Here is a 12,404-nt window from a genome sequence, read left to right on the forward strand (position 1 = left end):
TTCAATCATTATTTATTTAGGGGTAAATAGCTAATCAAAGTTTTATATTTGTAAGCGGCACAAACTCAATGTTTATTTTTAACAGCATAAATATCTAATATTTGTAAAACTATAATTTTTATCTAATTTTGTTAGGACAGATTCTGTTATTGGCTTAAACAAGATACATATAAAGCCTAAATCCTTGATCATTGGGTCTAGATAGAAATATGTAGTATCCGTTACTTCCAAATATTCTTTTAATAAATTCAAAACAGAGTCTATATTGACAAAATTAGAAGAAAATTACAGTTTTACAAACATTATGTTATATTATTTGATATAATATAATATAGATTAAAATATTTAAATGTGACAAATTATATATTAATAGGAGATTAATATATATTATGTGTTAGAGGTTACATTATATCATATATAGTATAATAATACACATAAAATTGTAACATATGAGGAGTTACAAATCTGAAAATAGATTGTAACTTAAGGATCACAATTGATAAATATGTAATTATGTGAGTTTTTACATATGAGAGTTATGGAATTAATGGGATAAGTTTCTAGCTGTTAGAAACTGCTACAATACTCAATTATATCATTTAAATGAGTATTGGGACGTTGGGAAATGATTTAACTCGGAGAGAAGTTACATTTTGAGTTCTCATGAAACAGTTATTTAATGGTTGTTTGTATGTTGTTTTATGGTTGTTTTCGAACATCTGGAACCAGATTTTTGAAAAACGTTCATAAACGTATATAAATTAATTGAGCTTGTTTCTAGCTCTCTTGTCCAACGTTTTTATCCCATTAAACACAAATTAATGTGTTGGTAATGTTAGGCTAAAATTAGTCTAAGTTTCGGGTCATATTTTCGGTTAGTTTTCACTCTTTGTTTCTAGTTTTAGGGCTATTTTACGCTTGATTCTTTTGTTTCAGGTCCTCGAGTGTTTAAAGAAAGCATGTACAAGAATCGAGGACAAGTGGTGAAAGAAAAGAGAAGAAAAACCAAGAATTTTGTCGCTGCCTGTTCCAGTCGCGATGGGGAACATGCCAGTCGCGACGGGAACTGGCAGAGAGGATCTCAAAGTTTCAAAGTTTAATCCCGTCGCGACGGGAGCTTTGCCAGTCGCGACGGGGACCCAGAGACGGGATTTTTGGGCAGTTTCGTAATTTCACGAATTTTAAAGATAAGATTCGGTTTAAATAGAGGAAGCTCGTGAAAATTAGGGATTATTCAGAATTAGAACCCTAAAAACAAAGAAGGAGGCTAGAAGAGCGGCTTGTGGCGACCCGGATCAATTGCTTCAACTAGTTCTTTCTCTTCTCTTTAATTTTTCTATGCTATTTTCTGTTTCAATGTTAATTATGGATTTGATTATGGATGTTTTGAACTAAACTCCTATTTAGGGAGAATGATGAATGTTGTTTAAGTTTTTCCTAGTTAATGAATAATTGCCATTCTTCCATCTTGATTGTGAACACTATTCATATTTGTGTTTAATTTCCATGTGCAAGATTGATCACCTTGTACATGTTTTATGATCTCAATTCGAAATCTGAAAAGTGAGAATTGAGAATGCTAAAATTGGATAGTCTAGGTTTTGATGTGAAACGAAAGTATTTACATAGCCTTTGTGACATTTAGATTATTGCTTAATGCTGATTTCATGTTAGTTTAATTAAGAGATTAATTAGAGAGCATGAGATTTAGAACCTAGAAGATCTGAAAAGAGCTAGGTTAATTTATAATCTGTCATTCACTTCAAGAGAAGGATAGCAATTAGACATTAACATTGGTAACTTAACAACAAGATTCGTCTCCCTATTCTCTCATCTTGATTAATATTCACTTGTTTCTTGAATTTCTTTCTTCCTTTTTTAATCATAAATACTTTTGATTTACCAAATAGAATTATAAGTATAGTTTAGTAGTAATTAATCCAATTCCCTGTGGTTCGACCTCACTTGCGTGAGTATACTACTTGATTGCGTGCACTTGCGTAGTAATTAATAATTTTCGCAACAAGTTTTTTGGCGCCCTTTCCGGAGAATTGTTTAAAGATTAATATTACACAAAATTATACTAACATCTACTTTGGTATATTTTCTCTTGCTGATTTTCTAAACTTTTTCTTGCAATATTTTCTTGATCTATTTCAGGAATCCTAAGTGTATGCGCCGTCAAGGACAAGCAGTCATATTACCAGTTGATCCTGAAATCGAGAAAACTTGTAGGAGAAACCGAAAGAACAAGAGGCAAGAAGGAGTTTCAGCAACTGCTGAAACTTTAGAAATCATGGCTGCTAATGTGAATGCTAATGCTGCAAACAATGGAGGTAACAACGGTAACAATGGCGGTGCCGTTGAAGATCAAGCTAATGGTCGTAGCTTGAGAGATTACATTCTCCCTACTCTGACGGGAGTGCAGTCATGTATCAGGCCACCGGCAGTGGATGCGAATAACTTTGAGATCAAACCTGCCATACTTCAAATGGTGCAGTCCTCAGTTCAGTTTGGAAAAATCCTAATTTGCATCTCTCGAACTTCATGGAACTTTGTGAGACTTTTAAAGTCAATGGAGTTAGTGATGATGCCATTAGTTTGAGACTTTTTCCATTCTCACTTAGAGAAAGAGCCAAGAGCTGGTTAATCTCCTTGCCACCAAATTCCATAGCAACATGGACAGACTTAGCAACTAAATTTCATGTCTAAGTTCTTTCCCCCAGCAAAGTCTGCTAAGCTGCGAGGAGAGATCAACAATTTCTGTCAACAAGAGAATGAGTCTCTCTATGAGTCTTGGGAGAGGTTCAAGGACTTAATCAGAAAGTTTCCTCATCATGGTATTGAGAAGTGGATGCTGGTTCATAATTTCTACAACGGGTTGGTTGGTAACACTAGAACTCTAATAGATGCAGCAGCTGGTGGAGCCTTTATGAGAAAGAGTGCTAATGAGGCTTATGATCTATTGGAGGAGATGGCTCTAAACAATCAGCAGTGGCCAACTGAAAGGAGTCAAACTAAGAAGGTAGCTGGTGTGCTAGAGGTGGATGCCATTACAAAGCTGACAGCTCAGGTTGAGGCCCTAACAAAGCTGATCGCAGTGCAAGCCAAACAAGCTCAAGTGGTTTGTGAGATATGTGGAGGTCCCCATCACTTTTCTGAGTGTCAGGCAGATGTGGATGATTTTCCAATGGATCAAGCAAAAGCCATTGGAAACTATTCCCAAAACAATAATTATGGGCACAACCAACAGGGGTTCTACCAGCAGAGAAACCAGCCCTAACAAAACCAACAACAGCTGCAACAACAAAGTTCTAGTGGAGGCTCCACTATCCAAGCTGATTTATTGCTCCAATTCATGATGGAAACTAGAGCCTCTATTAAAACTCTAGAAACTCAAATGGAACAATTGGCTACTCAAGTGGAAAAACAAGCTTAAGGAAATTCACCTAGCACTAATGATGCAAAAGGAAAAGAACAATGTAAAGCAATTTCCTTAAGGAGTGGAAAGAAATATGATGGGCCTGAGATGATACAACCAGTGGATGAAGAGATTAAAGATCAAGCAACACCAACTCAAGCATCATAAGATAAGAAGATTACTGATAGTCCAGCACCACCACAGCAGTCTCCACCAATCAGTATTGATCATCATGTGAAAATACCCTATCCTCAGAGACTCCGAAAGACCAATCTAGACAAGCAGTTCACAAAATTTCTAGAGGTCTTTAAAAGATTACACATCAACATTCATTTTGCTGAAGCTTTGGAAAAAATGCCCCATTATGTGAAGTTCATGAAGGAGATATTGTCTAAGAAGAGAAAAATGGAGGACTATGAAACAGTGGCATTAACTGAGGAGTGTAGTGCCATATTGCAAAAGAAACTACCGCCCAAGCTTAAAGATCCGGGTAGTTTCAATATTCCATGCTCTATAGGGGGTTCGGTGGAAACTAAAGCTCTTTGTGATCTGGGAGCAAGCATTAATCTAATGCCCTTGTCTGTCTTCAAAAGGCTAAGATTGGGAAAAGCAAAGCCCACAACAGTGACTTTACAACTGGCAGATCGTTCTTTGACTCATCCTCGTGGGATAATTGAAGATGTACTGGTGAAGGTTGGTAAGTTTATCTTCCCTGCTGATTTCCTAATTCTTGATATGGAGGAAGATTCAACTATTCCCATTATTTTGGGAAGACCATTCTTAGCCACGGGCCGAGCATTAATAGATGTTCAAAATGGAGAGTTAAAGTTGAGAGTGCAAGATGAAGAGGTCAATTTTAATGTTTTTGCCCCAACCGACATTCCTACCTGTTGCAAGATTGAGATGGTGAAGGGTTCTTTTGTTAAGGCTGACAAGAAGAAAGCAAAGCCTAAAGAGCGACTTCGAACGATTCGGCGTCATTGGAAAAGATTGATGTGTGGTAGTTCTGAAGGTGAGCTTACTCTTGTGCGAAACTCTGAAATCAACACGATTGCTGGTAAATTTTCTTCATTTAGTACGAGGGTTCTTTTAGATGAAAAGGGTCCGCCCAACCCCTTCTGATGGGGGTTCAGGTAAGTCCTTCTCACCTTGAGTATAATAGCACATTGGGGACAATGTCATATTTAGTTTGGGGGGGGGGGAGAGAGGCTTAAATTTTTTAAATTATGCACTTTAATTTCTGCTTTAGTTTTTTCTTATTTTAGTTAAGGAATGGCAATAAGCTTGACGATAGTTGTATACTGCAGTTTAGTGTGATGTGATCTGAAATTGTAAAATAACTGTGTGCTTGATTCTGTTAACTCTTTGGATTAGTTTGGATGCTTAGGAACCTGTGTTTATCTGCAAATACTCAATCTGTGAAAATTGTTATAATTGTTTTACGATGGTTTGTGGTAAGATTGACAGGATAGCTTAGAACTTGCATGTTTATTCTTTTGAGACGAAATCCTTGATAGTGTTCAATTGGAATATGACTTAGGCATTTGTTGGATAGTTTGAGCCTTTCAAGCCTACCGTAATAATGTGTATCCCTAGTTAACCTTTTGAGCCTAAACCTGTTATGTTTTTCACCCATCGATTTGAAAAATTGCAACCACATTATTGATTTTTCTTCACCATGTTATCCATGATATCATAAGCTACATAATTAGTTTTGGGGGAGGAGAAACATTTAGTGTGAGGAAATAGTGAGAGGGAGAAAAACTTGAAAGATTGAGAAGAGCAAAAAAAAAAAAAATGTGTAATTCAATGTCACTGAAAAAAATGGAATATGATGAAAAAAAAAACACAATAAAAAGTAAAAATATGTGTGAAAAAAAAAAGAAAATTTTTTAGTGATGTTGAAAAATAATAGAGATGTCTTCTATCAATCTTGGTAAATTCGGGAATATTATGGGATCTTAGAAAAAGAAAAGTAAGAAGCTTGTGGGTTCTGTTTGTGTGCTTATGATATCTTGAGCCAAAATTGTCTTTTGCCTATCCCTGAATATCTGAGCCATATTACCTAAAGCCTTGAAAAGACCTAAGGATTCCAAAGAATGCTGTCAACATTAGTGGAGAAAGGTAAGCATGCAAGCTTATGAGTTATCGAGCTGTGGAACTGTTGGAAAGAGTAGAACTTTTATAGCAATGTTTCACATTTGAATAAATTTTTTGCAGTTGTACATAGTGCTATGAATTGAGCTTCTGAATTAATTGTTAGAGTTAGTAGGATCAAAATTCTAGTTTATGCAAGGAAGAAAACAGAGCATGAGTCAGCAGTGTAGTGATTATCTGACAGCGTAGTTAGTTTTTTTACCTTACTCGGGGGCGAGTAAGAATCTAGTTTGGGGGAATTTGTTAGGCTAAAATTAGTCTAAGTTTCGGGTCATATTTTCGGTTAGTTTTCACTCTTTGTTTCTAGTTTTAGGGCTATTTTACGCTTGATTCTTTTGTTTCAGGTCCTCGGGTGTTTAAAGAAAGCATGTACAAGAATCGAGGACAAGTGGTGAAAGAAAAGAGAAGAAAAACCAAGAATTTTGTCGCTGCCTATTCCAGTCGCGACGGGGAACATGCCAGTCGCGACGGGAACTGGCAGAGAGGATCTCGAAGTTTCAAAATTTAACCCCGTCGCGACGGGAGCTTTGCCAGTCGCGACGGGGACCCAGAGACGGAATTTTTGGGCAGTTTCGTAATTTCACGAATTTTAAAGATAAGATTCGGTTTAAATAGAGGAAGCTCGTGAAAATTAGGGATTATTCAGAATTAGAACCCTAAAAACAAAGAAGGAGGCTAGAAGAGCGGCTTGTGGCGACCCGGATCAATTGCTTCAACTAGTTCTTTCTCTTCTCTTTAATTTTTCTATGCTATTTTCTATTTCAATGTTAATTATGGATTTGATTATGGATGTTTTGAACTAAACTCCTATTTAGGGAGAATGATGAATGTTGTTTAAGTTTTTCCTAGTTAATGAATAATTGCCATTCTTTCATCTTGATTGTGAACACTATTCATATTTGTGTTTAATTTTCATGTGCAAGATTGATCACCTTTTACATTTTTTATGATCTCAATTCGAAATCTGAAAAGTGAGAATTGAGAATGCTAAAATTGGATAGTCTAGGTTTTGATGTGAAACGAAAGTATTTACATAGCCTTTGTGACATTTAGATTATTACTTAATGCTGATTTCATGTTAGTTTAATTAAGAGATTAATTAGAGAGCATGAGATTTAGAACCTAGAAGATCTAAAAAGAGCTAGGTTAATTTATAATCTGTCATTCACTTCAAGAGAAGGATAGCAATTAGACATTAACATTGGTAACTTAACAACAGGATTCGTCTCCCTATTCTCTCATCTTGATTAATATTCACTTGTTTCTTTAAGTTTCTTAAATTTCTTTCTTCCTTTTTCAATCATAAATACTTTTGATTTACCAAATAGAATTATAAGCATAGTTTAGTAGTAATTAATCCAATTCCCTGTGGTTCGACCTCACTTGCGTGAGTATACTACTTGATTGCGTGCACTTGCGTAGTAATTAATAATTTTCGCAACAGGTAACACCCATGTGATGAAAGGGTTTGATTTTCAAATGTGATTCTCAAAACACTATAAATAGAGGTCTTGAGTTTACTTTGGGTGAAGAAGTTTCTATCAAGAGAGCACATTGCTAGAAACACTATAGGCTTGATAAATCCAGAAAGCTATTTCCATTCTTTTCTTTTCCCTAAGGTGGCGTTTGGTTGGAGGTAATAAAATGGAATGGAATGGAAAGGAAACAGTTTTTATTCCATTCCTTTGTTTGGTTGCATTTTAACATATTGGAATGGCATTCCAATGGAATGCTCTTTCCACCATTTTGGTGGAATGACTATTCCATTTTAAAAAGGAAGGAATGACCATTCCAATGTAACAAGAAAAAAAAATTAATTATTTTTATTAGTACAGTAAAACAATGATGTTATACCTGTCCTGTCAATATAAAACAAACTAATTTAATTTTTGACAAAGTTTAGCAACAATCAATATTTGTACATATATGTCTACTTTCCTAGAAATTCTTGAGAAACAAAATTCAAGTGTCTCACTCAACACTCAACAGTCTTTTCTAGAAAAGGAAAATAAAGTTTAGCTTACATTTATTTTAATGCTCATTACTCTTAATATATAGGGAAAAAAACAAAAAAATACAAAAAAGGAAAAAAAATTACAAAAATACTTTGGGCCGGCCCATTAAACATTTATACAGTCCACATACAAATATTTACAAAAATACCACATGCACTAAGCCTTCAACAGTACGGAAGCGAACCATGAAGATGAAAATACGCGCTCGTTTCAAAACCGCAAAACAACCAAAATGAAACCAAAACGAGAAAAATACAACTATTAATTCTGGCAAAATCAACTGGAAAAGAATACCTGCAATGATCTAAACTGAAAAATGACGAAAAAAAAATCAAAAAAACTGTGAAGAAACTGAAATTACACATTTGTTTTCTATTTTCTTCGATCAAAATAACTCCCCCTAATATCGAAATCTATATTCATGAAATGTAGATCTGTAACAAACAGATCTGGAGCTCCCACTAAATCCAAAACAATGTATGATGTGAAAAATTAAAAAAAAAAACCTCATGAATAATACATCTACGTTATATACAGTTGCATTTTGATTTATTTTTTGTTTTGGTTGCCTTATAGTTGCATTATCGTTTTATGATAGTTTATATATTATGCAAGAATTTAATTTGATGGGGACTAAGAAATAGTAGTTATACATAGTAAGTTTTGTGCAAATAGTTGCATATTAATTTTATAGTGAAATAACATATGCAAGTAGCAAAACTATAACAAAACTACAAAACAACTGTATGCAAGTGCAAATAGTTGCCTTATAGTTGCATTATCGTTTTATGATAGTTTATATATTATGCAAGAATTTAATTTGATGGGGACTAAGAAATAGTAGTTATACATAGTAAGTTTTGTGCAAATAGTTGCATATTAATTTTATAGTGAAATAACATATGCAAGTAGCAAAACTATAATAAAACTACAAAACAACTGTATGCAAGTGCAAATAGTTGCCTTATAGTTGCATTATCGTTTTATGATAGTTTATATATTATGCAAGAATTTAATTTGATGGGGACTAAGAAATAGTAGTTATACATAGTAAGTTTTGTGCAAATAGTTGCATATTAATTTTATAGTGAAATAACATATGCAAGTAGCAAAACTATAATAAAACTACAAAACAACTGTATACAAACTAAAATACAGGAAAAACTCTTTGAACATCAACATCCATGATAGATCTCATTGTTACCCATTGATGATATAAAAATGGGGCTGGCCAGGTTAATCTAATCTATTAGCTTTGCCACCTTTACTCATAAATCTTAATCATGTTTGTCCTAATACTTTTCTAATATTAATTTTATAACTCTACTCACGTCAATACTACTATAAGCATGAATTAGATCGTTTTCTTTTCAAATACATATAGAAGGTGTAAAATTTCAAATATGGGAGAAAACCAAAAAGAAACCGAAAACAAACCTCGGTTCGAACATCAGCACCAACATTAGCTTTTTTCCCAGAAACGTTGACAATGAAATCTCTGCATTATTTGTTGAGCAAACATACATAAGAAGCACAATGATTTCTATACTCTTTCTGGCTTTATTCTCTACACAGTCGCTCCATATGTTATCAAGGTCGGTTTCTTCGTAAGAATATATAAGAAACTAGCTTTACAATTTAAAATTAAAAATAAAAAGAAAAGAAGAATTGTTATGTAAAAAAATTTAAAATTAAAAACTGAAATAAAAATTAAAAATTAAAAATTAAAAAGCTCGAAATAAAATTAAAAATAAAAAGAAAAGAAGAAAAAAAGAGAGTGAAATGATGGATTGATTGATAGAAGTCAATCCTAGACCTAAGCAACAATATATAAGAAACTAGCTTTACAATTAAAAATTAAAAATAAAAATAAAAGAAGAATTGTTATGGAAAAAAAAATTAAAAATTAAAAACTGAAAATAAAATTAAAAATAAAAAATTAAAAACTGAAATAAAATTAAAAATAAAAAATTAAAAACTGAAATAAAATTAAAAAGAAAAAGAAAAGAAAAAAAAAAGAGAGTGAAATGATGGATTGATTGATAGAAAATGAAAAAAGAAAGGGAAGAGAGTAGGATTTGATTGATGATGGATGGAATGATGACTAAGTGGTATTTGTGTAATAAAAGCAACTTTGTAAGTAAAAATGTAGTCATAAGCGTGTGTGAGTAAATTTGTAATAAATTGTGTAAAATAGATTTTTCATGTAAAAATTTCTAATATATATGTATTAAAATGTATAGACAGAAGATCTACTTGTGGAGAATTTGGTGATCAAGTAATTTAGACCTGATTTTTTACAATATAATAATTTGATACAATACTGAATTGTTGAATATCTAGAACAAGAAGTTGTCTTATCACATGTAGATTTTTAGATAAATAGAAAAGTAATGAGTTGTGTTCCATAGCCAAACTTCTGCTCCATTCTATTCCTATTCTTATTCTCATTCCCATTCCTATATACACTTGTGATTCCCTTATTATACACTTGTGGTGTATGTGGTGTTGAGATTTCTCTCACATCTCTTTTATATATATAATATATATATATTGTGATTCACGTGTAATATTATTTAATCTATATTTTTGTCCTTTGTGTTATTTGTCATTAAGTTGTAATCATGTTGGTTTGATATTTCTATTGGAGCACAACAATTTTCCAACACATTAGATACTTATCCCGCTAAAAATAAATATTAGGTTTATGCCACTTACAGACATAAAACTTTGGGTACTTATATCGCTATTTATCTTCATTTATTAGTTTGGTAATTTTTGGTGTTGAGCAACTAATCATGAGTCTTTTTTTTTAACAATCAATGTGAATACTGCAAAACATACCCTTTTTTAAAAGCTAAATAATATATTGAGAAAAATCAATTAATAGACATATGTATGAAAATATTCATATGGTAATTGATTGTTATATGAAAACTGAACTATTTTCAAATTTCATTGCCATTATTAATAAAAAAAAGAAAAAAACACCATAAATAAAAATGTTAATATATATTAGAGGATATTTTTACAATATATCTTTTTAAAATAAATGTACTGATGCACTCTCTATCTATTTTAATATTTAGAAGAATTTTTCAATTTATTTTTTTTCATATTCATATACGTTATAATTATTTAAGAAATATATCTCATAAAATTTTCACAAATTCAGAATAATTTACAATATAGAAAGTAGTGTTCAAATAATTTATTTCACGTGTGTATAAAATAAAATAGTGACGCGTGAAACACACAATTTGAACCCCTATTTTCAACAAGTTAAATTTTTCAAAATTTTTCAAAATTTTATAAGATATATTAAATAATTATAATATACATGACTATATAAAAAAATTTAACTTAAAAATTATTTTAAATATTAAAATAAATAAAGATACATCAGTATATTTACTGTACATTATAAATTTCTTTTTATATTAGATAATATTTTAAAGTAGTAAAGTCCGTAACAACCCCATCACTCTTTTGTGTGTGTTAGTATAAACTTCAGAAGCATATGCAATTGTCTACCATAATAAAAATAACAATAATAACAACTTTATACAATTAGTCTCAAAATCATATTGACATTGGCATCGAGATCACATAACAAACCGTTTATTGGCATGCATGAATGTGTATAAATTAAAAAAATAATAAATATTATATCATCTAACTTGTGGTTGAACAAGAAAAATGCTTATTATTTTTCTTTAAGTAGTAATATATCATAATAAAGAAAATTATTCTATATACTATTTCTTTACTTTTTTTTTTATTTTTAAATATTAATTTCTCTGGTAGTTTTTCTGGTGGTTTCTATGTAAATTGCTATACGAATTTTAGTTGCGATTTAGGTTGCTCCGTTAATTTCTATGGTTCTATATGGAATTTCGTAAAAATACAAAAAAAAAAAAAAGAGAAATGCTAAAGGGCATCAGTGGTGCTTAGCTCCCTCCTATGTGTCAATATCGCTATTGGTCCAACTAAGTATCAGGTCCCATATAGTTTAATATAATAACTTTTAGGGAGTATCGCTAGCCAATCGCAACGCGACATGTCGAGAAGGTGCTAGGCACCACTAGTGCCTAATAGCAATGCTAAAAAAAAATATTTTGAAATGTAAAAATAAAAAAGCCCCTAATAATAGTAGTAAACCATGTGTAGGCATGCCAAAAAGATCCATTTAGTTGGAGCAGGGAGCTCTGATCTGACGGATCACTCCATCTGAAATGTTCGAATACTTGTTGGATCTCGGATCATATTTGCTCCGCCACACCTAATTTTTTTTAGATTAGATCTGATCACATACGGTTTCAATATATTAAAAAAACTTAATTCAAGACTCGGATTCCGAACCCGAACTCGAACATGGGACCATACCTGGACCCAGACCCGGATCCAGACCCAGACCCGAGATCCGAGATCCGACATCTGTGCCTGGACCTAGACCCAGACATGGGACCAAGACCCGGACCCGACCGGGACCCGAGACCCGAACTCGAGATCCAGACCGAGACCGGGACCCAGACCCAGACTAAGGACTCGAGACTCGAACCCGAGACCCGAGACCCGAACCCGAGACTCGGGACCCAGACTCAGACCTAGACATGAGACTTGGGACCAAGACTAGTACCCGAGTCCCGAGACCTGAGCTTGGGCCTGGGACCTGGACCCGAGACCCGAACTCGGACTCGAGACCTAGACTTAGGACCCGGGACCCGAACTAAGGACGCAGACCGGACCCGAGACCCGGACCGAAACCTCAACCCGAACCTAACCTGTAGTTGGTGTTGGGGTCGAGTTTA

General features: G+C 33.2%; 1 protein-coding gene and 1 non-coding gene across 2 annotated transcripts; one reads left to right on the top strand and one right to left on the bottom strand.

The window, feature by feature from the left end:
- Positions 1 to 2,737: 2,737 nt before the first annotated feature.
- LOC115721507 (small nucleolar RNA R71) lies at positions 2,738 to 2,844 on the bottom strand. Its single transcript, XR_004012526.1, has one exon. It is a non-coding gene; the product is annotated as a small nucleolar RNA R71 (small nucleolar RNA).
- Positions 2,845 to 3,775: 931 nt separating this feature from the next.
- Positions 3,776 to 4,543, top strand: LOC133034376 (uncharacterized). Its single transcript, XM_061109453.1, has one exon. It carries the CDS (start codon positions 3,776 to 3,778, stop codon positions 4,541 to 4,543), a length of 768 nt encoding a protein of 255 aa, XP_060965436.1.
- Positions 4,544 to 12,404: the final 7,861 nt, after the last annotated feature.

Source organism: Cannabis sativa, chromosome 2 (assembly GCF_029168945.1).
Source record: "Cannabis sativa cultivar Pink pepper isolate KNU-18-1 chromosome 2, ASM2916894v1, whole genome shotgun sequence".
Classification (NCBI taxonomy): Eukaryota; Viridiplantae; Streptophyta; class Magnoliopsida; order Rosales; family Cannabaceae; genus Cannabis; species Cannabis sativa.